Below are 27,944 nucleotides of genomic sequence, written 5' to 3'. Positions count from 1 at the left end.
ACACCCGAAGACACCAAAACCTGCATATATATATATATATATATATATATATATAATTTTTATTAAATTTTCTGTTCAACAATATAAAGTACTCAATTATACATCCTTTAGATATCAATAACTTCCCTACTCTTTCCATGGTTCATTTTACACATCATAAATCCCCGTACGTTTTACAGAAACTATACCGTTCAGTATTCCATTATTATTGCATCCACCAAAGCCTATTTACACTGTTGAATTTATCTTAACGCTGGAGCTTTTCTAGCTCAGATGTTCTGACCACAGTTCTTTGCATGCAGGCATTACGACTCTGGCCATTTTATATACCGAATTATCATTTCGCTTGCTGTTGCTTTCGAAGTCTACGGGGGAAGGGAAACAGCGGCGCTCTCGCGCGTCACTTCCGGCCGGCGTCCCTCCGCTTTGGCGCGCTTTTCCCGGGGTTCCCCCCGCCAATCCCTGTGGAGGCGGGAGATGCCTTCGCCGCTCGCCCGGGGCAGCGCCGGACTCTCGCGTTGGCAGAGGTGACTCCCGTTTTTCCCCCCAGGGAAGAGGAGGGCTTGGCTGGCTTCGCGGGGCGGCGGGCGGGCGGGCGGGGAGACGGACTCGGGGCGGCCAGGAGGGTCGCCTCGGAGCGGCAGCTGGTCGCCCCGGCGGCTTGAGCGGCTGCCCCTGCTGGACACGAACGGGCAGGAATCTCGCCGGGGAAGCCTTGTGGTAACCGGGCAAAGGCGGGCAGGATGCTGCCTGTCGTGTGTGTCGCCGCTGTGCGTGTGGCTGCAGGGACTTTGCAGGTGGAGGTTTCATATATATATATATATATAGAGAGAGAGAGAGAGAGAGAGAGAGAGAGGTTCACACACACATATGTATATATTTATATAAGTTTCTCACATATGTATATATTTATATAAGTTTCACGCACATATGTATATATATGTTTCACACACACACACGTATATATTTATGTAAGTTTCACGCACATATGTGTGTGTGTGTATATATATATATATATATATATATATATATATATATATATATAATTTTCACACACATATGTATACATAAGTTTCACACACATGTATATATTTATATAAGTTTCACACACACAAATATATGTATGTATTTATATAAGTTTCACACACATGTATATATATGTTACACACACACACACATATATATTTTTATAAGTTTCACACACGCACACACATATGTATATATGTTTCACGCACACACACACGTATATATATAAGTTACCCACACACGTATATATTTATATAAGTTACACACACACACATATGTATATATATGAGTTACACACACACACACACACACACACACACATATTTATATAAGTTACACACACACACACACACACACACACACGTATATATATGAGAAACTTTTATGTTCATACTAGAGAAAGGCTTTCCCTTGTGAAGTCCCGGCCTGTGTTGTGCGCAGTTTATTTTTATTACTTATTTATGATTTCCAATTTTATACATTTCAATAATAATAATAATAATTTATTATTATTATTTATTTATACCCCGCCCATCTGGCTGGGTTTCCCCAGCCACTCTGGGCCGCTTCCAACAGAATATTAAAATACAATAGTCTATTAAACATTAAAAGCTTCCCGAAACAGGGCTGCCTTCAGATGTCTTCTAAAAGTCTGGTAGTTGTTCTTCTCTTTGACATCTGGTGGGAGGGCGTTCCACAGGGCGGGCGCCACTACCGAAAAGGCCCTTTGCCTGGTTCCCTGTAACTTGGCTTCTTGCAAGGAGGGAACCACCAGAAGGCCCTCGGCTCTGGACCTCAGTGTCCGGGTAGAATGATGGGGGTCTAGACGCACCTTCATTTTACCATCATTTTACGATTTCAAAACTCATCTTCCTTCCCCTTCTCTTTCTGCGGTTCCTTAAATTTAGCACAGTATTAAATTCATTACAATAACCGAGGCCTGTGTTGTGCACAGTTTCATTTATTAATTTATGAATGAATGATTTTCATTTCTAGACATTTCAGTCATTTTAACATTTTAAAACTCGGCTTCCTTCCCCCTCTTTCTGCAGTTTCTTAAGTTTATTACAATATTAAATTCATTACAATACACCTGATCTGTGTGGTGCTCGGTTTCTTTCTTTCTTTCTTTCTTTCTTTCTTTCTTGATGATTTTCAGTTTTATACATTTCAGTAATTTTACAATAATTTTAACATTTTGAAACTCTGCTTCCTGCCTGCTCTCTTTCTGTGGTTCCTGAACTTTTTATATCTTTTTTTCTGCATATCCAAATGAACTTAATTTTCTCATATAGTCATATACTCAAACTGCAGGTTGTTACAATTATCATGCCAATGTTCTTATCTGTTTATAATTTATCTGTAAACCATTTCCATTCTTTTATAAAAAGCTTATCTTGTTTTCTTATTTTTCTGGTAAGCTTCGCCATTTCTGTATATTCCATATGTTTTTGTACGAACCATAAGGGCAGTGGCAACTAAAAACGATCTAAACTCTTATCTACATGCGCCCCATTATATTTTAAACTTAGAGTGGCCTATGAACATACACCTTATTTTAAAGAATTGACTTTTGTACAACTTCGGAAAGCTTTTACAGAGTTACGATTAAATACAATAAACTCTGCTTATAGAGATGGGAGACACAGAGGCATACCAACAAATGAACGTGTTTGCATTAGGGGATGAAGTAGAGGACCTTATTCATTATATCCCTTATATAATGAAGCAAGAGAACGATTTTTAGCACCTATATTGACAAGGTCCCCTGGCCAGAACCCCTCTGACTATCTCCTTGCAGACACAGATAAGTATGTGACCTGGTGTGTAGCACTCTTTGCAACTGCTGCTAGGAAAATTAGAGCAAATTATACAGCCAAGGTAGCCACCAACTGTAAAGGAGATTAATTTATTTAACCCTATCTACATCAAGCTATATTCTATCTTTATCACCAAACTCCGAATATAATTGCACATTAAGTAACATTATTTTTTAATATATCAGTGGCCATGTGATAATTTTAGCCTATAAATTTTATTGTTTAATGTCTTAACCTGTATATTAAGGTACTTTTATAGCTCTGTTTCGTGTAGGTAATGTCTTGATAATATAAATGTTTTAAGTTTTTTGTATCAAGCAAGTATATTTTCTTTTAATTGTTGAATGATTTTGTGCACATTGCGGCATCCTTTGGCTATGTGCAATAAAACTGACTGACATATGTTTTTGTATCCACTCTCCTTTTAGCAGTCTTTTCATGAAAGTGACCCACATTGTGAACTTAGGAGATTCATGCCGTATCATATTATGGCTGTGTTCACACCATACATTTAAAGCACTTGACTTCCCCCCTATGAATCCCGGGAACTGTAGTTTGTTGAGGGTGCTGGGAATTGTTTCTCTGTGAGGTGTAAACTATTATGGTTCCTAGGATTCTTTGTAGGAAGCTATGTGCTTTACATGTATAGTGTGCACCCAGCCTGTGGGTTTTTAAAAATATATTTTAAATTAATTTTCACATTTAAACATTATCATCATATAAACTGTAACAAACAAATACAATTAAAATAAAAATAGAAAATAGAAAGTAAAACATTTTCACACCATATTAAATCCATATTTTGGGATTACTCAGATTCCTTGACTTCCCTCAATTTCCTCCCCTGGTTCTTTTATAGTATCTTAAATTATACACGTCTATAACTTATTTATCCTTAAATTTTCCCAATTTTAAACATTCTCCTTAATATTACAAGTGTTTTTAAAAACCTGCTATTGTATTAACTTCTTTACATTGCTTTTGTAACTATGCAATAAACATTTTCCATGCTTTTTTATATTTGCTGTCTTCTTGATTTCTTAGTCTTCCAGTTAATTTAGCCATATCTGCATATTCCATTAATTTAAGTTGCCAGTCTTCTTCAGTTGAGACTTGTTCTTCTTTCCAATACTGGAGCTATCAATATCTTGGTGGCTGTTGTTGCATAAATAATTTTTTTTTAATATTCTTTCAGTATATCCATTCCAGTTATACCTGTTAAGAAAGCTTCTGGCTTTTTAACAAATGTTATTTTCAATTCATTATAAATCATTTCGCAAAAAACTTTTTTTAACCCTACATTGCCACCACATATGGTAAAACGTACCTTTTCCTTCTTTCACTTCCAGCACTTAATCTTTTGTCTTATGCATTTTTATAGTTTAACTGGAGTTAGAGACCATCTGTACATCATTTTCATATAATTCTCCTTAAGAGCTGTACATGCTGTAAATTTTATATCATTTTTCCATAATCTTTCCAATCTGTCATCTGTATTATTATGTCCAGCCTGTGGGTTTTTTGTATTCTTCTTTTGTTTTTGTTTTCTTGCATTGGCTTTGCATTTCTGCATTTTGTACACTGCATGGATATATGATAATGTGGTATCATAATTATTGAATAAATAGTAACAATAAATCATTGTTTCCCCTGTCTCCTGCAGAAGCATGCTGTGTAGACCACTAGGCCTGTAGCCCCTCCATAGACCATGTTCTCAGAGCAAGCTGCCCAATCGGCTCAGAGCCTCCTGACCTCACCATCTGCAGTGGCTTCTACCTTCGACCGCGTGCCTATCTCCACATATTCCAACTGCTCCCAGAACTTCCGGCTCGGGGAGCGGACTTTCAATCGACAGTATGCCCACATCTATGCCACACGCCTCATTCAGATGAGACCGTTGTTGGTTGAAAGAATCCGAGGCAAATGGGGTAAGCTTGCCATTAAAACGATGTCCTCTGGTAGTGGTGACCCTTCCAAACATTTTTTTTTTTTTTTTTTTTTGCAGGGGGTGGACTGGTAAAGAATAGACCATGAGTAGGCAAACTAAGGCCTGGGATCCAGCCCAATCGCCTTCTAAATCTGGCTCATGGACGGTCTGGGAATCAGCGTGTTTTTACATGAGTAGAATGTGCCCTTTTATTTATAATTCGATAGTCCGATTGCATGGAGCCCGGACAGCCCCGTGGTTTTCTTCGGAGCTGAGGGCGATGAAACAATCGCTGAGACGGCTCGAGCGTCGGTGGCAGAAAACTCACTCCGAATCTGACCGGACACAGGTTAGAGCTCAACGTGGAGCCTACCAAGTGGCGATAGCAACGGCGAAGAAGACTTTCTTCACCGCCTCTATTGCATCTGCAGAAAATAGTAGCAGGAGACTCTTTCAGGTGGTTCGCAATTTAACGGAACCACCTTTACCACCGGGGCCTTGTAAAGACCCCAAGATCTGCAACGATTTTGCAAAGTTTTTTGCAGATAAAATCACTCATATTCGGAAGGAGCTAGACACCACCGTGGGAGCAGGGCTGGGGCGGGAGAGTGCTAGAGCTCTGTCTGGTCAAGTTGCATGGAATCAATTTCAATCCGTTACCCCCGAGGATGTGGACAGGCTGCTTGGACGCGTGAAACCAACCACCTGTCTCCTTGATCCTTGCCCATCCTGGCTAATAAAAGCAAGCCGGGAAGGGCTGGGCGATGGGCTCTGCGGGGTGGTGAATGCTTCCCTCTGTGAGGGAACATTCCCAGATCCGCTGAAAGAGACGGTCATTAAACCGCTTCTTGAAAAACCATCTTTAGACCCAGCCAGTATGGCCAACTATCGCCCAGTCTCAAATCTTCCGTTCTTGGGCAAGGTGATTGAGTGCGTGGTTGCTGAACAACTCCAGGCACGCCTGGAGGATGCGGACCATTTGGATCCCTTCCAGTCGGGATTCAGGCCTCACCATGGGACTGAAACAGCCTTGGTCGCACTGGTTGATGATCTCCGGCGAGCTAGGGACAAAGGTGAGAGTTGTTTCCTGGTTCTGCTGGATCTCTCAGCGGCCTTTGATACAATCGACCATAACATCCTTCTGCACCTTCTAGAGGGGCTGGGAGCTGGGGGCACTGTTATACAGTGGTTCCGCTCCTTTCTCCTGCGCTGTGTCCAGAAAGTGGTGTTGGGGGATGAGTGTTCAGACCCCTGGGCTCTCAATTGTGGGGAGCCTCAGGGTTCCGTCCTCTCCCCCATGCTTTTTAACATCTATATGAAGCCGCTGGGAGAGATCATCAGGGGGTTTGGACTGGGTGTCCATCAATATGCAGATGATACCCAGCTCTACCTCTCTTTCAAATCAGAACCAGTGAAGGCGGTGAAGGTCCTGTGTGAGTGCCTGGAGGCGGTTGGAGGATGGATGGCGGCTAATGGATTGAAGTTGAATCCTGACAAGACAGAAGTATTGTTTTTGGGGGACAGGGGGCGGGCTGGTGTGGAGGACTCCCTGGTCCTGAATGGGGTAACTGTGCCCCTGAAGGACCAGGTGCGCAGCCTGGGAGTTATTTTGGACTCACAGCTGTCCATGGAGGCGCAGGTCAATTCTGTATCCAGGGCAGCTGTCTACCAACTCCACCTGGTACGCAGGCTGAGACCCTACCTGCCCGCGGACTGTCTTGCCAGAGTGGTGCATGCTCTAGTTATCTCCCGCTTGGACTACTGCAATGCGCTCTACGTGGGGCTACCTTTGAAGGTGACTCGGAAACTACAACTAATCCAGAATGCGGCAGCTAGACTGGTGATTGGGGGCGGCCGCCAAGACCACATAACACCGGTCTTGAAAGACCTACATTGGCTCTCAGTACGTTTCCGAGCACAATTCAAAGTGTTGGTGTTGACCTTTAAAGCCCTAAATGGCCTCGGCCCAGTATACCTGAAGGAGCGTCTCCACCCCCATTGTTCTACCCGGACGCTGAGGTACAGCGCCGAGGGCCTTCTGGCGGTTCCCTCATTGTGAGAAGCAAAGCTACAGGGAACCAGGCAGAGGGACTTCTCGGTAGTGGCGCCCACCCTGTGGAACGCCCTCCCAGCAGATGTCAAAGGAATAAATAACTACCTGACATTTAGAAGACATCTTAAGGCAGCCCTGTTCAGGGAAGTTTTTAATCTGTGATATTTTACTGTATTTTTGGTTTCTATGGAAGCCGCCCAGAGTGGCTGGGGAAACCCAGCCAGATGGGCGGGGTACAAATAATAAATTATTATTATTATTATTATTATTATTATTATTATTATTATTATTATTATGCATCTCTGGGTTATTTGTGGGGCCTGCCTGGTGTTTTTACATGAGTAGAATGTGTGTTTTTATTTAAAATGCATCTCTGAGTTATTTGTGGGGTATAGAAATTCGTTCATTATTTTTCCCCAAAATATAGTCCGGGCCCCCACAAGGTCTGAGGGACAGTGGACTGGCCCCCTGCTGAAAAAGTTTGCTGGCCCCTGGAATAGACTCTCGATACATTTAGAGTATGAATACATGCATTCACCACTAGCATCAGAGAAGAGTGCTGTCATTTATGGTTAGCTGATTATCGAGCCTACCTAGTGGCAGTGAAAACAGCAAAGAAGGGATACTTTGCTGCCTCCATTGCATCCTCATTATGTCATCCGGCAGAGCTTTTCTGAGTTTTATGCGGGGCCTTTTACAGGCTGGCCCAAAGGAGGTGATAGAACCAACAGTAGCTCGCTGTGACTTGTTTGCAAAGCATTTTGAGGATAAAATCACTTGCACCCACCAAGACCTTGACTCTGCTGTTATAGAAGATGAATCTCATGGGGTGTCCAGAGCACAGTCCACTCCTGTTGTGTTGGATGAGTTTCAGTTGGTGAGGCTTGAGGATGTGGACAAGGTGCTCAGATCAGTCAGGGTGGCCACTTGCACTCTAAACCCTTGCCCAACTAGGCTGATAAAAACCAGCAGGGAGGGAACAGCTGGCTAAGCCAGGGAGGTGATCAGTGCCTCTTTACGATAGGGGGTGGTCCCTGCCTGTTTGAAGGAGGCAGTGGTAAAACCACTCCTTGAGAAACCTTCCCAGGATTTGGAAAACCTAACTAACTCCGGGCCCCTATCTGGGCAGGAATGGCCTAATTACTGTTGTCTATGCTCTGGGACGCGGGTGGCGCTGTGGGTTAAACCACAGAGCCTAGGACTTGCTGATCAGAAGGTCGACGGTTCGAATCCCTGTGACGGAGTGAGCTCCTGTTGCTCGGCCCCTGCTCCTGCCAACCTAGCAGTTCGAAAGCACGTCAGAGTGCAAGTAGATAAATAGGTACCGCTCCGGCGGGAACGTAAACAGTGTTTCTGTGCACTGCTCTGGTTTGCCAGAAGCGGCTTAGTCATGCTGGCCACGTGACCCGGAAGCTGTATGCTGACTCCCTCGGCCAATAAAGTGGGATGAGTGCCGCAACCCCAGAGTCGGTCACGACTGGACCTAATGGTCAGGGGTCCCTTTACCTTTACTATGCTCTGGTAACCTCAAGGTTAGATTACTGCAATTTACCTTCATTCATTAATTCCACTGCTTTTACATGCATCTTCATAACACGCCCACCATTTCCCTAAAAAACCCCCTCAACCAGGATAACAACTGTGGATAACACTTTAAGGTTTCACACACTTCTCCCTCTCCTCTTCCAAATTGGTACAGCAGCACTAGGTATGTTTTTTACCTGTGTTAGGATTGATCAAAGTATCGCAAAATTGCTGTATGCTTTCAAGTTCTCCAAAACTCTTCATCAAGCAAGATGTTGCAAAAAGCAGGTGGTGAGTGGAATGAGGGATTTTTCTTTTTAAAGTACAACAATTAACCTGGCTGTTGTAGCCAGGAAGCAACACCTTTCTGAATAAAAACATTTTGGAATAAGATTGTTAAGTGGTTTAAAGCTGCATACTTTCACGTACCTAAGCCATGACTCCGACCATGAAACTCATCTCTGAATTATTACTTTGTTCCTGTTGGGAGAAATGGCTTGCTCTCTAGCCAAGGGATTGCAATGTCTAGCACTCCAGCTATGTCGGAAAACGGCTGATATTGCCAAATCGTAGCGTGGAAAGATTTGCTAACGGTGTCCAAATGTGAGCTTTCATGAGGCAAGTTCAGTTCAAGAAGTGAGGTCTTTCAGATGCTTCACTTCGGTCCCTAAATAAATAAGGAAAGAACTGGCAGTTTTTCCTAGCGAGAGGATCGTGGCCTTGACTATTAAAAAGCTAACTGTTACTCCCACTCCTGTAACAGGTTAAACGCTTTAGCCTGGTGAACTACCCAAAAGTCCCTGTACCTCATTCATGCAAGCAAACCAAACCCAGCCCTTGTTTTGGGGAAAACAGCTCAGGCTAATGTCACGATAAATCTTTTAGTCTTTGAGGTGTCATAAGACTCTCTTTTTGTTCTGCTATAATACCCCAAGAATACAATCCTGTATAAGTTTAATGTGCACAGTGAGGCTTACTCCCAAGTAAGCATGGATAGGATTGCAGCTTAAGACAACTGCACAACTAGTAAGTTATGACCTATAAAATCTTAAACAGCTCAGGACTGCAATACCTCAAGGACCTCCCCATATGAACTAGCCTGGACCCTGCAGTCATAATCTGAGGCTCTTTTTCATGTGCCTGCTCCTGAGAGGTCTGGAGGGCGGCAACACAGGAACAGGGCCTTCTCTGCAGTGGCTCCCCATTTATGGAATGGCCTCCCTGGGGAGGCTCGCCTGGTGCCTTCTTTACATACATTTAGGCGCCAGGCAAAAACATTCCTCTTTTCCCAGACCTTTGGCTAATTAAACAAATCCATTTTAAAGTTTGTGGGTGGGGGTATTGTTTTTTGTTTGTTCCTGTACAGTGGTACCTCGGGTTAAGAACTTAATTCTTTCTGGAGGTCCGTTCTTAACCTGAAACTGTTCTTAACCTGAGGTGCCACTTTAGCTAATGGGGCCTCCCGCTGCCACTGCTAGATTTCTGTTCTCATCCTGAAGCAAAGTTCTTAACCTGAGGTACTATTTCTGGGTTAGCAGAATCTGTAACCTGAAGCGTATGTAACCCGAGGTACCACTGTAGTATGTATTTTTGTGTTTTTATATTGTAACCCACACCCCGTGATCCTGGGATAAAGAGTGGTATGGGAATATACCGTATTTTTCGCCCTATAGGACGCACCGGCCCATAGGACGCATCTAGGTTTTTTTTTTGGGGGGGGGAATAAAGGAAAAAAGTTTACCCCCCCAGGCACAGGGCTGGGGTGGGGGAAGTCCGAGCTTCCCCCACCCCAGCCCCCAGAACAGGCAGCTCTCCGCAAGCCGTTGGAGGCCGGCGCGAAGTCGCTGCGCTAAGCCTGCTCTTTGAGCATGTGGGGCTGGGGGAAACCTGAGCTTCCCCAGCCCCCAGAATGGGTCCTAGAGCGATCCCGAAGCTGCGCGCATCTTTGCCATCGCTCTGGGAGCTTGCGGGGCTGGGGGTAGGCTTCCCCTGTCCCCAGCCCCCAGAATGGGTCCCAGAACAGCCTCGCGATCGCTCTGGGAGCCCGAGCTTCCCCCATCCCCAGCCCCCAGAATGGGTCCCACAGCGATCCCGAAGCTGCGTGCAGCTTTGGCATCGCTCTGGGAGCTTGCGGGGCTGGGGGCGGGGGAAGCCCGCCGCCAGCCTTCAAACCAGGTCGGGGGACAGCGGAATGGCGGCGTTCCGCCTCCCCGCTGTCCCCCGAGCTTGTGGGGCTGGCGGTGGGGCTCTCCAGGCTTCAGCGAAAGCCTGCATTCGCCCCATAGGACGCACACACATTTCCCCTTCATTTTTGGAGGGGAAAAAGTGCGTCCTATAGGGCGAAAAATACGGTAATAATGTTGCTAGAATAATAATAATAATATCCCTTTGGAGAGAATGCAGAGAAAAAAAGGGTCATTTCAAGTTTTAGATAGGGTTTTAATGGAATTTTCACTGGCAGTCCACTAGAGTGCAGCATTTACTCTTGTTTCCATGAAATCTTGTAAATTTCAACAAGGGATGTTAAAGTTGGGGTTGCCTGGTCTGCATATGAAATGCGGTGCTGGTTCTGTTAGTGCTTCTGGGTCGAACACCAAACTTGATCAGGGATATTTTGATCCAGATATTCCAAGGTCGGGAGAGATTCACGGAATGATCCTCCCTGCAACTTTACTCTCAGAAAGCAGGTGGGATCAACATGTACTTCTGTTCGTATTTGGTGAAACACTTCAGTTAGTAAGAATGCAATGTTTTGGCCAATTGCACATGAAGCCTTGGATCCAGCCCCCTGTTTCAAGAGTTTCTCAGTTTGCTACTACTGATGGGGGGAGGAGGGAGAATCATGATGGTAGCTTTCCACCCACACAGCAGTGTTCACCTCCACTTATGGTGACGGTGACTAGCAGAAAGAGAACCACACGCAACCCTAACATCCCGTCTCCCACACCATCTATCAAGTTAGGATTTGCACTCTTAGCTCCTGTAAAAAAAGCCACACGTCTAATCTGCCATTGCTCTCTTGAAGGGAACAACGTTACTGTGAAGAAACTCTGTGAGTTGCAGCTGGCAGAGAAATGCTGTGTGGTGGGGACGCTCTTCAAGTCTATGCAGCTTCAACCTTCCATCCTGCGGGAAATCAGCGAAGAGGTAACGGGAGGGTGAACCTGAGCTTTTAAGGCTGTATGTATGAGACCGTATAGAGTCATCTTATTACGGAGTCGAGCCGTTGGTCCATCTGACACAGCATAGCCTGTTCAAATCAGTAGGCGAATCAGGAGGGAGGCGAGATGAATTGTCACCTAGTCGTCCCATAAACAAATCAGAGCAGATGTTCTGTATAGACCAGGCATATCTTAACCTCCATTTAAGCTTTGTGCAAGCAAATCAGGGAGAAGGCTCTGGAGGAGTCATTTATGTCTCCGCAGGCAGTACAAACCTGATCAGACTCTTTGTACTTTAAAATGACACTTGGAAATATATAAACATGGCATTATTTTCACTCTTGAAGCATTGTCCCATCACAGCCTGCCATGGTCAATCATGGCTGCTTCCGTTTTTCTTTCAGCCATGAATCACTGACCATGAATCGAGAAATACTCCTTACAACTGCGTTATAGATTTGCTGTGGACAAGGAAGCAAAGGAATCTTCTTGAAGTGTTCCTTTAACTCAGGCTTCCTCAACCTCGGCCTTCCAGATGTTTTGGCCTACAACTCCCATGATCCCTAGCTAGCAGGACCAGTGGTCAGGGATGATGGGAAGTGTAGTCTCAAAACATCTGGAGGACCAAGGTTAAGGAAGCCTGCTTTAACTGGATCTTTCGGCATGTGACACTTTCTGTATTTTAAATTATTCATTCCTCTGTTGGCACCGATTAAAATGTAAAGTTAAATTGTGCCTTGGACAGAAAGTCTTTGCTTCATAGCAATAACAAAGGAAATGTACCCAATGTGGGTTTTTTAAACTTGTACGTTGAAAAATATTTTTAAATCTGCTGCATCTTGGCAAGTTTTAAGCAGGTAAAGCTTTTCCATTTGTGAATACCCAGGGGTAAGCCACTATAAAAAGGGGGTGTCATCCAGGCAGGAGTGTCCCCTAAAGCAGTAGTTCACTCTGGGACTGGAGGAGAGAATCTTGCAAGAAAAGAGGTACTAACCAGGACGTCTTAGGAACATAGGAAGCCGCCTTAAACCAAGGACTTCACACATCACTCCTATTTTCTTCCTCTTGTTATATCCCATGTTTCCATTTTATCCTTACAACAGCCCTGTGAGGTAGATTAGACTGAGCTATGGGAAGGTCTGTAGCTCAGGGGTAGAGTATCTGCTCTGCATGCAGAAGGTCATAGGTTCGATCCCAGGCATCTCCAGGTAGGGAACGTCCACTGTCTGAAATCCTACAAAGCAGCTGCCAGTCAGCAGAGACCGTTCTGAGCTAAGGTAAAGGTAAAGGGACCCCTGACCATTAGGTCCAGTTGCAGACGACTCTGGGGTTGCGGCGCTCATCTCGCTTTATTGACAGCTTCTGGGTCATGTGGCCAGCATGACTAAGCCGCTTCTGGCGAACCAGAGCAGCGCACGGAAACGCTGTTTACCTTCCCGCCGGAGTGGTACCTATTTATCTACTTGCACTTTGACATACTTTCGAACTACTAGGTTGGCAGGAACAGGGACTGAGTAACGGGAGCTCACCCCTTTGCGGGGATTCAAACCGCCAACCTTCTGATCGGCAAGCCCTAGGCTCTGTGGTTTAACCTACATTTCCTACGACTGCACCAAGGCTATCCTCAAAACAGTCCTGTGAGTTAGGTTAGGCTGAGAGACAGTGATTAGACTCCCAGGCCCTGGTCTAGCACTATAACCCGTACCGCAAACAGGCTTTCTTTTGCAGAGGTGGCTCTCTTGACTTTGCTACCCTTTGGCCCTCATTGTCCCCTGTATACTATGGCTGGGAGAAGAACCCAGAGAGCTGCCATTGCTCCACCTTACACAGCATCTACAGTGACTGGCAATGCCTCTCCAGGGCTTTAGGCAGGAGTCATTTCCCAGATCTACCAGCAGATGCCTGGGATTGAACCTGGGCTGTTCTGCATTCAGACCAGCTGCTCTGCCTCTGAGCTACAGCCTTCCCCCCAAAAAGTCCGCTTTGCGGCTTGCAGCTGTCAGTCTTGCTGAACCAGCATGCCTGGCTGGTCCCTGGGAAAACAATCCCCCATCTGGAAGCCTCCTTAATCCTGCTGGCAGCGTGGGTCAAGCCTTTAGCGAGAAGCGAGGTCCTAGCTAGCTTCGGAAGGATGGTTGTTGAGTAATAAGTTTTAACTCGCCCTGATAATGAACTCCATTCAAGCAGCACTTCATGATTGCAAACACATGCGCTGGAGCCGAACCACCAAAGCTTGGCTGGAGGAAGTTGCTGACCAGATGAGTAACATCACTTTTGGAGATGTTTCTAAAAGTCTTTTTTACTCGCCGCAGTCCAGGATGCCAGCGGCCGTTAGAGGGGAAACAGCTTATGAATTATTGTTTGCGCATTCTATTTCCCTTTTGGAAAATAAGTACTTCTTGTCATAGGATGACTTCCCCTGGATGGCATGCTCTCTTCATTGTTGTTGTTTAGTTTGTGTGAGTCATGCTGTAGTGTAATGCATTATTCCAGCCCATCAGGTCCACATATTGTAAAAGCATTGAGTTAAAACTCCAAAGCCTGTGAGCACTTTCTGAAGTCCTTTCGCATGCTACTAGGACCAGTCTCTTCACCTCTGAACTTCTTCGATGATGCACAACTTAGCAGAGTAGTGCAGTTTTTCCTAGGCAACGATCGAGACTGCTCAGTCAGGACAACGATCAGGAACAAAGCTGACGACTAGTAACTTGATTTTGTAGTTTATTATATACAGCAGTAAACTCAGAAGCTGTATACAAGTTACTATATACAGACACAAACTTCATCACTCTCCAAGCACTCCAGAGTACTCCTAACTAGCCGAACAATGTCATAGGTCATGCTGCGTATATGAGAGACCTCAGCCAATCACCGAGCTGTTACTAGGTCCTCTTATTTCCAGGCAAATTTCTCCCGTGCTCTGTCTCCCTAGCCTGTAGTCAAAACACTAATTGCTCACTTGCCAAGCTGCGCGTAGACTATGAACTCCAACAGCTTTTACCTGAAATGGTTCCCTGCCACGTATGTGGCTATTTGGGAAGGATTTTCATGGGAAGGCACTGAAGGTTGGTGGTACATCACCGAAGGTTCCTCATTTGATTGCCAGCCTCTAAGAAGAACTGGAAAAGACCCCTACCTGATGCATCACTGCTGGTCAGTAGGGCTGGGTGATATATCAATATATCATCCAAAACCCGTTTGAAGTCCATATTGTGCTATCAGTTTCATAAGTTTTGACCTGGCAGTATATCGTGAATCATGATGTATGTGTGTGCTCTGCAGAAATCACAAGAAAGGAAAAGCTGTGAAGCCAGCCAGTTCTTCTCTCAGTTCCTGCAGCCTCTGTTAACTCTGTCTGCTCAACTCTCCCCTGCCTCATGCAGAGAGCAGCGAACCACAAGAACAGGCGCTGGCAAAATTCACAATATGGGAGAAGCTGGGAAGCAGCCAGTGCTTCTACATAGCTCTATCTTTATTTCAGACATTGTGATATATTGGTATATCGCGATGTTCAGCTGGTGATATATCACGATGTTGAAAACCAGATATCGCCCAGCCCCAACTGGTCAGTGTAGGCGGTGACTTAACCCACAGCTCATGGGCCTGATTCTGTTCTCCAATTTTTTTATCTGGCCACCAAAGATCCTGCTAATCTTTGCAGTGGCAGCAAATGTATTTAAAAAATAAAAACCTCTGCCCAGCTCAGCACCATTATGGAGCTGCAAACTGCTGCTTTCTCAGTCATTTGGTTGATCATCTGATGATAAAGGCCCTGATCCTTGCCACTCATGAGCTTACTGCTGAACGGAGACTCTTGGAGCAAGGCCCAGCTTGCAGAATGCAGTTTCTGTAGCGTCTTATGCAGGGGGAGGTGGTCACAAAGGTCTCGGGGTTCAGGACCATGAAGGGCTTTAAATATAAGAAACTTGTTGGAAGACACAAGATTTACCCACTCTGGAAGAATGGCAGATGAAGGTGATGGACTACATGGAATTGGCAGAAATGACTGGCAGAATCCGAGATCAGAGAGAAGAGGTGGTGGAAGAAGATTGGAAGAAATTAAAAGTCTATTTGCAGAAATACTGTAAAATTAATGAATGTTAAAGAGATGTTGGATTGAAAACAAGCGGTATTGGTAAAAAGATTAACAAGAGTATGTAAATATGGATTGATAATGGTGGAAAATATATATTTATAATAGGTTAAGATGTTGAGCAAGGATAAATGATAGAGGGTAAGGACTTGCTGAACTAAATATCTGAACTGGAATACAAAAAGGGAGGTGTGAGGAGGTCAGGAAACTAGTAAATGAAGTATAAGATATGAAAATATTGATTTCTTTCTTTTCTTTTCTTTCTTCTTTTTAACTGTTTTCTATTTGCATTTTTCACGTGTTTTGTTTTTGTATACTTGTAGCTCTTTTTTCTTTTATTAGGGTTATTCTTTGTTCTTATTTTTTATGTTTAAACTTTGAAATTCTTTACTGCTTGTAAAATTTTAATAAATATTACTTTTTTAAAAAAATTAAATATAAGAAACTTGGATGATGCTGGGGTTGCTGCAAAGCTATTTTTCTCCCTGAGGCTAGCTTTACATAGGACCATCAGAAGCTACCTTATACTGTTACACCAGTGATCGATCTAGCTTAGTACTGATGACACTGGCACGGGTTTCAGGAGTAGTTTCCCCAGCCATATGTGGAGACAATGGGGTTTGAACCCAGAATCTTCTGCGTGCAAAGCCAGTGCTCTGTCGCTGAACTTCGGCCCTGAAGGAGTGCCTCCACCTCCATCATTCAGCCTGTAAACTGAGGTCCAGCTCTGAGGGCCTTCTGGCGGTTCCCTCATTGCGAGAAGCGAGGTTGCAGGGAACCAGGCAGAGGGCCTTCTCGGTAGTGGCGCCCGCCCTGTGGAACGCCATCAGATGTCAAAGAGATTAGTTCTACAACCTTCCGTAGACATCTGAAGTCAGCCCTGTATCGGGGGAGCTTTTAATGTGTGATGTCCTGTTGTGTTTTTGTATATTCTGTGGGAAGCTGCCCAGAGCGGCTGGGCAAAACCAGTCAGATGGGCTGGGTAAAAAAAAATTGATGGTGAGCTATGGCTCCAGAACTGTGTAGCCTCTGTTGCTTCCTCACATCTGGGTGTTGCTTTCACAGCACAATCTGCCACCACAGCCTCCCCGCACCAAGTATATCCACCAATCAGACGAGCTGATCTTGGAAGACGAGTTGCAGCGAATTAAACTGGAGGGAGCAGTTCAAACTGACAAGCTGGTGACAGGTAGGATGCTTTGGGGCAGGACAGTCATGGTAATGGGACCAGGGCATGATGTTCAAACCAACAAGCTACACAGCACCACATAGGAGTGCAGGATTCAGCACTAACCCCATGTCCTTCCCAATCTGTCTCATTGACTTATATGGCATTACTAGGGCCAGTAAGTGTTGCTGCTTGGGACGAAGGTCAAAATGATGCCCCGCCCTCATCCCATGAAGAGAATCTGACTTTATTGGCAGTTGAATCCTGCTGCAGCGCTGACCCCATTGTATGAAAAGAGCAGCCCATAGCTTTGGGGCAGTGTTAGAAACTGAGAACTGAAAGCTAGGAGCAACAATGGAATGTCTAGGCATACTTTTTTTATAAAGCTGCTAATGAATGAACTGCAGCTAAAATATTATGTTCATTTTTCACATGGTCTGGTCCTTCCCTGCCTACCCCCCTAATATTCTTAAGAGGGTCCCTTCTCCAGTATTCAGAGAGTAGCTGGAAGTGGAGATGTCCTCCTTTCCTTTCCCTCTTCAGTTTTAATCTGAAATCTTCGGCGCAGTACTGCACCCAGAGCTCAGAAACCGCTCGTGCTAATGAAATTCCCTGTTGCAAAATGCACTGAGGACAATGGGAGTTTCAAACACTGCTTTCAGGACACAGCTTAACAGACTCAAGGGGAACATAATAACTACAGAACTACAGGCATAATAACAGTATTTCTTAACGTTTTGGTTAACGTTTCTACTGGATTCGTACTGTATTTTGATGATATGGAACTGACATTTCGCTTGTGATGTAATTTGTGTGAGCTGCTTTTAGGTTTTGTAATATTAAGTGATATATGTTATTCAAAGGAATGAATGGTTAGGGGCTACTGCCCCCCTTTGTAAGTGCTGCTTTAGTCAGCTACCTCACTCTTACCTAATGGTAGAGCTGGTCATGGGAATTACGTGTTACGAGAGCGGCCTGGGTCACAGCCCCATTTTTCTCTGGTATGGCAAATGTAGTTGGGGTGTGAGAGACTTGCTGGGTAAATTGACAGGTAGACAAGGTCTCTGATTAACCCTTTTCTGCCCAGTTATTCTCTCCTGCCAGTTTCCTCCCCACAGCCCCAACCCTTTAAAAATAACCCCTCCCCCTGAATCTGGCTTGCGGGTTGGAGTGGACTTGGTAGGGTAAAGGCACACCTGCAGAGGAAATTGATGTGGAAAGCTTATTCACTTGATAATGCCAACCACCACATTCAGGTTGTGTCTGCAAATTCAGGTTTGAAGACAGGCGTTCCACTATAATAGGAAGCTCTGCCCTCAGAGTTCTTCAAATTTTATAACGATTGGAAGGTGGAAAAGCAAGATCTGGGTCAACTAAAGGAGGCATTGGGCGAATAAAAGTCAAGTGGTATGGTTTGTGGCCAACAAGAGAACTGAAATTCAGGTGTCTTATTCAGGAAATCCCTTCCCATCCTATGTGCGTGTGAAACTGTAACAACAACAACAACAACTGCCAGCTTTCAACCATTTAATTAACGTTATTCTCTGAATCCTGGGAAGGGTGTGGGATTCTAACATAGTGAAGGAAAGGCTTCTTGGCCTCCTTGGCTCTTTTTGAGATACCTTCTTACGGAAAGGAGCGGTAGCAAAAAGCTTCAGGAAAGAGCAAGCAAGCTTGTGCAACTATAGGTGAGCAGTTTTCTGTGGAAGGCATTTTTTTTTAAAAAAAAAACACTGTTTTTACACGGAAGACATGATGGGTTGAAGAGAGCAGAACAAGACCATGTTATTAAAGGCAATGTGTTTCCCGCACATCATGAACAATGAAGGTCTGTCCGTTGTTCAGGACAGGCTAGTGCTAAACTGTTGTAATTACGACTCTTTCTTCTGCTGGGCCAGGAACCATCCTTGCTGTCTACGGCTCGGAGACGGATGATGGCAGATTCCTTGTTGAGGATCACTGCTTTGCAGATATGCCCACCCAGCTGCCCATGATGGGGCCCAGCACAGACAGGTGAGACCGCCCAGAAGATTGTCGTTGTTGGCATAAGAAGAGCGTCCAGCCATTTGGCAAGCTAAAATAGTTCCTCCCCACCAAGCCTATTCATACATACGTTTGTGTATGAGGCAGCTGCTTCTGCCCTCTGCACTTCAGTTTTGTCCCCACTGGAAATGGGTCCCTGGAAGGTTGACTATAATGGAACTATCCCTCAGTCTGGAAAAGATTACCTGCCCCTGACTTAAATCATGGAAGGTACAGGTGGAGCGCCAGTTCTTTTTCAGGTGTTCCAGTCCAGCTCTTAGGGCATTCTGTAAAGGGGAAGCTCTCGAAAAAATCTACATTTTCAGGGTGCAGAATTGATGAAGGAGCTTTATGATCAGTCTGCAGTTGGTATAAGGAAGTCAAAAGAGGTAAATGGGCAGTCATTTTTCTAAATGTATTTGGGGGTGAGCACAAGTAGGCATCTGCTGAATGATGCTTGAACCTGAAAAACTTTTGGGACGGTTAGTTGTGCAGTGACAGAAGGTTAACATCTTGGGCTAGAGGAGACAAGGGTCTGTAGTTTTTAAGAAAAAGTTTTAAGACTATGCATCACTGCTTTCCGATGCTTTAGAACTGATTCTGCTCTCATTACGTCCTTTTGCTTCCATCTTTATTGCATTCTCTAAGTCTAAATTTGGATTTTTAATGTAACACAAGTGTTTCTTAATGCTTTAAATATGTTTTAGGACTCCTGTAAACCACTTCAGAGGCTTATGTTTTGGCTGGGAAGCGAGATATAAATAGCAATAATCAAATTAAAGTAATCAAAACCCACCCACCCAAAAATTATACATATAGGAAATTAATCCCATCGTGGATATTTGAGTTGCCGACGGGTGAATTTATGGCTGCATGATAAAGAAACCTTTTCTGCCCTTTCAATACCCAAGTCTGCCAGCTTATTTCCCAGGTCACTCTCAAGTCGATATCTACTGATGTTCCAAGCCCATTTATTTAGCCTGTTTGGTTAGGCAAGCTGCCTAATTTCTTTAGGCCTTGTTGCATTCCACATCAGAGTCTGATTTGGACTACCATCAACCCTAAGCATTGGCACTCAGTGGTGCTAATGAGAGTTATAGTTCAGATCTTTCAGAGGGCACCATGTTGGTTATTCCTGGTTCAGCTGCTGCGTGAACCAGGCCCTTTAGTATAGTGGCGTCAGTAATTTTGAACATTGTCCTATTGAAATCAGGCTGGCGCCTACAACCCTGATATTTCGGCACACCCTGAAAGCATAATTGTTTTGCCAAGTGTTTATAATTTGATTTAGCGTTCGTCATTTGTTCTACGTTTTAAGATCTTACAGTTTTAAGATCTTAAGATCTTACAATTTTATGGTTTTATTTATTTCATAGTTTTATGTGTTTCACAAAAATGTATATACTGCTTGATTGTAAAGAAAAACGTTAAAGCAGTTTTGATGTTGTTATATCGTCCACCTTGATATTTTTTTGTGTTGGTGGTTTGTAAACATTCTAAAAAATAAACAAACCCTTGGCTTATGGAAATATCAGGAGGAGGAATTGCTCTGCTTTGTTAGGTTGTTGAGACTGTATGGTTTTCATTGGACTGTTTTCAATTTTCTTGTAATTTTTGAGGGCAAACAGATTTTTCTCTCTCCCCCGAGACTCCCCAGAAGCCAAACATGGGCCATTTGTGCCCTAGCATTATTCATTTGCATTTTATTTATACAACAATCTGTACCACACTTTTTCCCTTTCAAAAAGAGCCTCATACAGAGCCCAAACTAGCAATGTTTATGGAATGCCCTCCCGGGTGAGATGTATTTGTCTCCCTCATAATTTTTGATGTTTGCTGTCCTGGGCTTCTTTGGGAGGAAGGGTGGTATGCAAATCCAATATATAGAGAAAATGAGCACAATCAAAATAGTGTTTAAGAAGTAATGCCTTCAGTTGCTGTCAGGCGGCAGAGGAACCAGCCTCCATGGCAGGTTGCCAGGAACAGAAAAGTCCTTACCGTCTACTTTTTATTCAATATTTACAGAGAGAGGCTTGGAAATGAGCCTCTTGGAATAATGGCGTTCCCCCAAGTATGTCTCTCCTCTCCTTCTCTCGCACTTCATCATTTGTCATCCCTTCTACGGGTGGCACTGAGGACCCTTTGCTTCTGAGCCCTTTGCTCTCCTACTTTTAAGGCTCACCAGGTTCCCAGGAGATGGTGGGTCTGGAATGATTTCTAGTGATAACGTGTCAGCCAGCTGCTCAGGCTCTGCCCTCCTCCTCTCCCATTATCTCCCAACTTCTCCTCTCATCTCCCCCTGAGCTGTGATCTCCCTCAAACCCCTGTTGTAATTCTGAACTGTCTTCTTCTTCTCTGGAAGGGTCAGGCTGGGGAGGAGGTCTCCACCATTCCTCCTCTGCCCAGTGCCTGACAGTTGCCTATGTGTCAGGGAACTGCCATTGCAGTCAGGAGTGGAGGAAGGGCTCCTGAGCGATGCCGGAGAAGGTCCCAGCAGGAAAGGAGGGGATTCAGTGACCGGGGAAGGAAATCAGCGTTACACCAGGGAGAAAGGCGGGCGGAGGCGGGCTTCGGAGGGATGGCTCCAGGATTCTTCGCCAGAGACCAGCGGGGAGAGCATTGGTCCTCCACTGCCCACACCCACCCTGCGCAGAAGACTTCCGCGCAGGGAGGCTAGGCGGAGACTATCCGTCAAGGAACTTTTATGTTGGAAGAAGTTCAGGAAACGCCCACTGACGGATTCTGCCAGTGACTGAGACAGACACAGAATCAGGACTGTCCAGCCAGGGAAAGGTTTTTCCAGGCAACCTCGCCGAGAGTGGCGGCAACTTATGCATGAGCAACCCCTAATTCCCATTACACTATGGAACACAGATAGATGGAGGAAGCTAACCTAACCTCTCAGCCATGCTGGTTCCTCCGCTGCCTGCCTCTGAAGCCTGCAGCTCCAGGCACCCATTCAGTGGCATGACTTGCACCTCAATCACTCAGCTGTTGGTTCTTCTTGTGCCTCCAGGTTTGTCTTGCTGGTGTCTGGCCTCGGCCTCGGCGGCAAGAGTGGAGAGAGTCTTCTGGGCACACAGCTCCTGGTGGACATGGTGACGGGGCAGCTGGGAGCCGAGGGAGAGCAGTGCAGCGCATCTCTCATCTCCCGCGTCGTTCTGGCAGGCAATTTGCTCAGCCAGAATACCCAGAGCAGAGACGCCATGAACAAGGTGAAGACCTAGGATGCATTCTGCACGAGCCTATTTTATACCCTGCCTTTCTCCCCCTGTGGAACCTGAGCATTCCCAGGCGGTCTCCCATCCAGGCACTGACCAGACCGAGACCAGCTTAGCTTTAGCAAAGTAGCTATTCCAGTGCCTTCAGGCCACGCCCTGAGCCCATCGGTAGTGTTGCTAGGATGCAGTTGACTCAGTGCTTCCAAGGTAAGGTCTCATGATGCATTTCTTGTGGCAGGGAACTGATAGCCAGATAAATCCAACTCACAAGGTTGTGCTAGTGTATCAGTCAATTCACTTCATTGTATATATAGCCAAAGACCTTCACAACAGAGGGCAAAAGCAAGGCATTCCTTTAAAATCACACGACGTAAGTCTATAAAAGTCTACAGCATGACAATTCAAAATTACAATACAGTGGTGCTTCAGGTTAAGAACTTAATTTGTTCTGGAGGTACGTTCTTAACCTGAAACTGTTCTTAACCTGAGGTACCACTTTAGCTAATGGGGCCTCCCGCTGCTGCCCCGCTGCCACTGTGCAATTTCTGTTCTCATCCTGAAGCAAAGTTCTTAACCCAAGGTACTATTTCTGGGATAGCAGAGTCTGTAACCTGAAGTGTCTGTAACGTGAAGCGTCTGTAACCCAAGGTACCACTGTACATTAATGTAACGGAAGCAAAGCTTATTAGCTGCCACAGCAAATTTGGCCATCAGATGTGTAATTTGTAGATATTTATTGGCTAAGCGTTCCACTATCAACTTTTCTGCCAGTGTAAGGATTTCTGCTTGCACGACCTAACTTCCACGGTCTCATCCCGTCCCCCCAAATGCCTCCAAAATCTGTGTTTGGGGTTCCCCCAACTCTTCTTTATTTTTTATGTTGTGAACCACCTTGAGATCTGTGGATGAAGGGTGGTATACAAATTTAGTAACTAAGTTAAATAAATAAACATTTTACCTTTCCTTGATAAACTAAGGGTAGCCATCAATGGCTCAGTTATCCCACTAGATTTCCTCATCCCATTAAAGCTTTCATTCTCTCTCTTCTTTGGCTGACCTTCCTGCATGATCTCATTCAGGCAAAGTACCTGACCAAGAAGACTCAGGCTGCCAGTGTGGAAGCTGTGAAACTGCTGGATGAAATCCTGCTGCAGTTGAGCGTGAGTGCTATTTTCAGAAGTGAGGTGGTGGTCAGGATCTCTCTCAGTATAGGGGGAAGCCCACGTTCATGCCTGGCTAGCGATTTCACGGTCAAGGAAGGAAAATAATTCGAGCTTCTTGCAAGTTGCTGCTAAGGTTTTAATATTAGGCAAATCAATATTAAATACTTTCAAGGTTTGGGTGTGTGTGTGTGTGTGTGTGTGTGTGTGTGTATCTGTGCTGCTTTCTAGCCTCGTATAGGGTTCCTAAAGTGGCTCACAGTGCTTGCAAAACAGTAACGAGAAATCAATTTGCAAGAAATACCTTATTAAAAATAGTAGTATCGTAAATGTTAGGGGATCAGAAGGACATCTAATCAAAGCGGGTTTAATGCTCTTTCTAAAGCAGGGATTTGACTCTCCAGATATTGTCAGACTCCAACTCCCATGACAACCAGCTAGCATAGTTGATAGTGAGGAAGGGATTATGCGAGTTGTAGCCCAGCAGCATTTGAGGTGCAGACACAGGGTCCCTCTCCCTGTTGTAAAGACAGGACAGGAAGTGGCTGAATGAGCCTCTCGAGGGTCCTAATTACTTGCCAAGCATTCGTCACATAGCAGTAGGAATCCAAGGAGAGCTTCCTGGGGAGATCTTAACAGGTGGGCAGAAACTTGCAGGAGCAGGTGGTCCTTTAGGTACCCCGGATCCAAACCATATTGGTCAGTAATGGGGATGTTGCATGGTCCTCTAGGAGTTGTTGGGCTACAACTCCCAGAACTGATAAGAATTCCACAATAGTTGGAGAGTTGCAGGTCCCCAAGCCTTGCTGTAAGGCAGGTCATCATATTATCCCCCACGCTGCAAATGGGTGGACAGAGGTTGAAAGAAATTGGTCAGTCTATGGGCAGTGACCACCATCGGCCACGGCAGTTGGGACTGATGGACGTTGGAGTCCCAACGAGGTTGGAAGGGCCACGGAAGCCCCATCCCCAGTAACAGGGCATTAAAGGAAAGAGCACTTCAGAACGGGCTTGGAAACACAAGCCAATGCATGTTAACACTGTGACATGCTCCAAATAATGGACCCTTGTGAACAGCCGCGGCATCTGAACCAGCTGCAGTTTCCAAGCCACCTTCAAAATCAGTCCTGCATGTAAAACACAGTGCAGTAATCTGGATTTAGTGACCAGGCTACAGGGTGTAGAGCTGTAGGATTGTCATGCTGAGTGTTCCCTCTGAGCACATGCTGAGCACAGGAATTTGTTTTCAGTATCAGAACTGAGCTCACGGTCCTGCTGCACGGAAATCCACTCCTGGTTTTCACCGTAAGCTCCCTTCACCTCAGCAGCTTAATTTCCAATAAGGGTGTGTGGGGGGGAGCTTTTCGTTGTTGGCTGTTGTTAAACAATTGGGATTCATCATAAATGCTGGTCTACTGCAATTCAGAAATGAACTTGTAGATCCCAGTCTACCCACTCCTCTCAGAGCCTAGCTTCTTTCCTTGTTGCCTCTGCCCAGCAAGGGAGCTCTTCCTGGGTCTGACTGCCTGCCCACTTTGCCCTTACAGATGTCTGTACCTGTAGATGTGATGCCTGGTGAGTTTGATCCCACCAACTACACGCTGCCTCAACAGCCGCTGCATCGCTGCATGTTTCCCCTCTCGAGCGCCTACTCCACGCTGCAGCTGGTGACCAACCCCTACCAGGCCAACATTGATGGCGTCAGGTAATGGCAGTTTTCCTAACTCTTAAGGGAAGCAGCGCTGCTGCTAATCAGCATTGTTCTACGGGCGCTTTCAGGTGTTAAGAGCACTTCCATGTGTATTGAGCCAGCGTGATCTAGGGGTCTTCTGAGTAAGGTGAAATAAGGACTGCCATTAACTTGGGAAAGGAGACTGGCGCTGTGAAGTAACTGATAGGCTGGGGAAAGTGGGCTCCAATCTTGCACTCTGCTTCCTGTGAAGATAATAATAATAATAATAATAATAATAATAATAATAATAATAATAATTTATTATTTATACCCCACCCATCTGGCTGGGTTTCTCCAGTCACTCTGGGCGGCTTCCAACAGAATATTAAAATACAATGACCTATTAAAGATTAAAAGCTGCCCTAAACAGATGTCTTCTAAAAGTCTGGTAGTTGTTTTTCTCTTTGACATCTGGTGGGAGGGTGTTCCACAGGGTGGGTGCCACTACCGAGAAGGCCCTCTGCCTGGTTCCCTGTAGCTTTGCTTCTCGCAATGAGGGAACCGCCAGAAGGCCCTCGGCGCTGGACCTCAGTGTCTGGGCAGAATGATGGGGGTGGAGATGCTCCTTCAGGTATACTGGGCCGAGGCCGTTTAGGGCTTTAAAGGTCAGCACCAACACTTTGAATTGTGCTCAGAAACGTACTGGTGTCCGGCCACTTGCTGCCTCTCAGCCTACCTATGGCGTTGTTTTGCAGATAAAAGAAAGCAGGGGAATTTGGGAACTCATATATGCCACCCTGATTCCTTGAAGAAAGTGTATTAACAGGCACTTTGGTATTCTAGGGTTTGATTTCTTCATTCAGCAGTAAACAGTTCCACTTCCCTACTCAATTTCAGGTTTTTAGGGACTTCGGGCCAGAACATCAGTGACATCTTCAAGTATAGCAGCATGTCTGACTATCTAGAAATCCTGGAGTGGACCTTACGGATTGGGCATCTCAGCCCCACAGCCCCAGACACACTTGGTAACTTCATCAAGGGAATCTCATGCTGTGTGGTGATCCAGCTGACTCTGTATTGGGGAGGGGGAACCATTTTTATTTCAGTCGGCTATATATCAATAATTTCTGTTACAATTTTATATTGATTGCTTTTTAATGATTGCGTTGTTTTCTTGATCTGTGGGGATTTTTTGGTCCAAATTATTTTTATTCATTTTCCAGATTAGTACAAATTGAACCAAATTACTTTAATACAATTTCTTAAAATCAGGTTTCCCGCTCCTTTTGCAAAACATGTTGATCTTGATCTGTGTTTTTAATATGTATGTGGTTATAGTTCATTCATAGACATGAGCTGCTTTGGATGTTCTGTGAGCAGAAGAGTATATGTATAGGAATGAAACACCTATATATGAATGATAAAGAATTTATTAGTTGGCTTCTCTCTCTCCAGTTTTGGATACATGGTAGAAATCTAGCCTTTTAAAAAACAGGCGAGGAAGAAGACAGTGGTCTTCTGCTAGCGGCAGTTATCTTTAACGTGTTTGCTTCTTTCCCCAAAACACATGATTTTGGGTTGTGTATATTGATGGTCAGGTCCTACCAGCCACCAAAATTCTTGGGTCCTCCCAGATTTTTCGGTTTCCTATCTCTTTTACTTCTGTCTGCTGATGGGCCATTCCTTTAAAGGCACCTGTTTACTTGTTTTTCAGGCTGTTACCCATTTTACAAGACTGACCCCTTCATCTTCACTGACTGCCCTCACGTCTATTTCTGTGGGAATGCACCGTCCTTCAAATCCAAGGTTGCTGAAGGTAAGGCAGTAAAAACCTGGCTCCCAAGAAAGGTCCAGACCTTTCTGACTTGAGACCTATTCAAAGCTCCTTCATTCGTAGCGAGTTCTGCAATAATGTTGGTGTGTTTTCACATCGGAGTTTTGGTCCTTGTTCACTCTTGTTCAACTTAAGACTAAAGAAATGTCTACTGGGAGTATAGGATCAGCCTGAGACCTTGTGTTTTTTTATTTTGTTTTTTTTTACCAGATACAAAGTGCTCTTGTAATACAAATTGAGTTCTGCTGGAAAATTTGCCTAGGCAAAAAAGACTGCTCGTAGCCACTCTTATGTGTTGGATCTCATCCAGCTATAGCACTGGGCAGGTTTACCCACAACTGGTGTACAGGCCCAGTAGTTTTTTGGAGGGCGTTATGATGTGGATGGGATGCTTCTTTCTGTTTAATTCCTTCATGTTGAAGTAATAATTCTATTGAATTTCTGTCCACTTTACAGAGCCAGTACTTAGGGTGGTATTCAGAGAAGAATTTCTGTTCGTACAAGGGCTTCTGGCGGAGCAAGTGGAACTTCCTCTCCTCTTCCCAGGTCGCCCCTAAATCTGTTCTGGGGCAGATTTGGGGAGGGCACAGGGGTGTGCAAGAATGCGGGGAGGGGCTGTTCCCTTGCACAGCCAGCTGCCTTTATGTTAATAGAACTGCTTTGTTGGATATCACTGCTCATCAAGGAAGCTTGCTTGTTCTTTCTGCTCAGTATTGTCCATTTTGACTTCCAGCAGCTTTCCAGGATCTCAAGCAAAGTTCTTTATTTCCTGTCCCTTGCAGCTTCATCCTTCCTAACTGTAGATGCCAGGGAACGAACATGTTACCTTATGCATGAGCAATGGACCACAATACCAGGCCCTTCTGATTCATTTCATTAATTTAGTTTTCCTTTCCTGCCTTGCCAGGTGCTAACGGTCAGAAGGTCTTGCTGGTGACCCTCCCTGATTTTGCCACCACACAGACTGCTTGCTTGATCAATCTACGTGACCTCACCTGCCAACCAGTCAGTTTCTCTGCCTTTGGTGCCAATGAAGAGGAGGAGGAGGACGATGAGACAGTAATAGAGACTGGACACTGAGAGACATGTCTGATATCTTACTTCTTCTCTGGAGCTTGGAGCTGTTGTTGCCCCCCTCAATGAAATTTCCTGGATATTTGAACCTATGGTTCGTACAGAGGAATACAGTGAAAGATGATATCCTTTTACTTGCTTGTGAATTGCCTGCAGTTTTTTCATACACAAATAAATGCAGAACTCGAA

General features: G+C 44.9%; 1 protein-coding gene across 3 annotated transcripts; it reads left to right on the top strand.

Moving 5' to 3' along the window:
- The first annotated feature begins 396 nt into the window (after positions 1-396).
- POLD2 (DNA polymerase delta 2, accessory subunit) lies at positions 397-27,944 on the top strand. 3 transcript variants are annotated; one of them, XM_082200532.1, is made up of 11 exons: positions 397-527; positions 4,510-4,774; positions 11,376-11,497; positions 16,670-16,793; positions 18,671-18,785; positions 21,811-22,009; positions 23,095-23,175; positions 24,723-24,880; positions 25,745-25,872; positions 26,562-26,663; positions 27,589-27,944. In XM_082200532.1, the coding sequence occupies exons 2-11, from the start codon at positions 4,555-4,557 to the stop codon at positions 27,759-27,761; spliced, it is 1,422 nt and encodes a 473-aa protein (XP_082056658.1). In that variant the 5' UTR covers positions 397-527; positions 4,510-4,554; the 3' UTR covers positions 27,762-27,944. The 3 variants fall into 3 exon arrangements, with proteins under 3 accessions (XP_082056658.1, XP_082056659.1, XP_082056660.1); XM_082200533.1 differs by having other exon boundaries at positions 406-527; positions 4,513-4,774; XM_082200534.1 differs by lacking the exon at positions 397-527 and adding an exon at positions 694-797.

This window comes from Podarcis vaucheri, assembly GCF_965113315.1.
Source record: "Podarcis vaucheri genome assembly, chromosome: 15".
NCBI lineage: Eukaryota > Metazoa > Chordata > Lepidosauria > Squamata > Lacertidae > Podarcis > Podarcis vaucheri.
This window is presented reverse-complemented; position numbering and strand designations above follow the sequence as displayed.

Excerpts from the sequence above, each read along its gene's own strand:
- POLD2 (XM_082200532.1), top strand. The coding sequence starts at position 4,555 with ATGTTCTCAGAGCAAGCTGCCCAATCGGCTCAGAGCCTCCTGACCTCA. Across the intron at positions 22,010-23,094 it reads GCAGAGACGCCATGAACAAG|GCAAAGTACCTGACCAAGAA; the intron begins GTGAAGACCTAG and ends GATCTCATTCAG. Across the intron at positions 23,176-24,722 it reads AAATCCTGCTGCAGTTGAGC|ATGTCTGTACCTGTAGATGT; the intron begins GTGAGTGCTATT and ends TTGCCCTTACAG.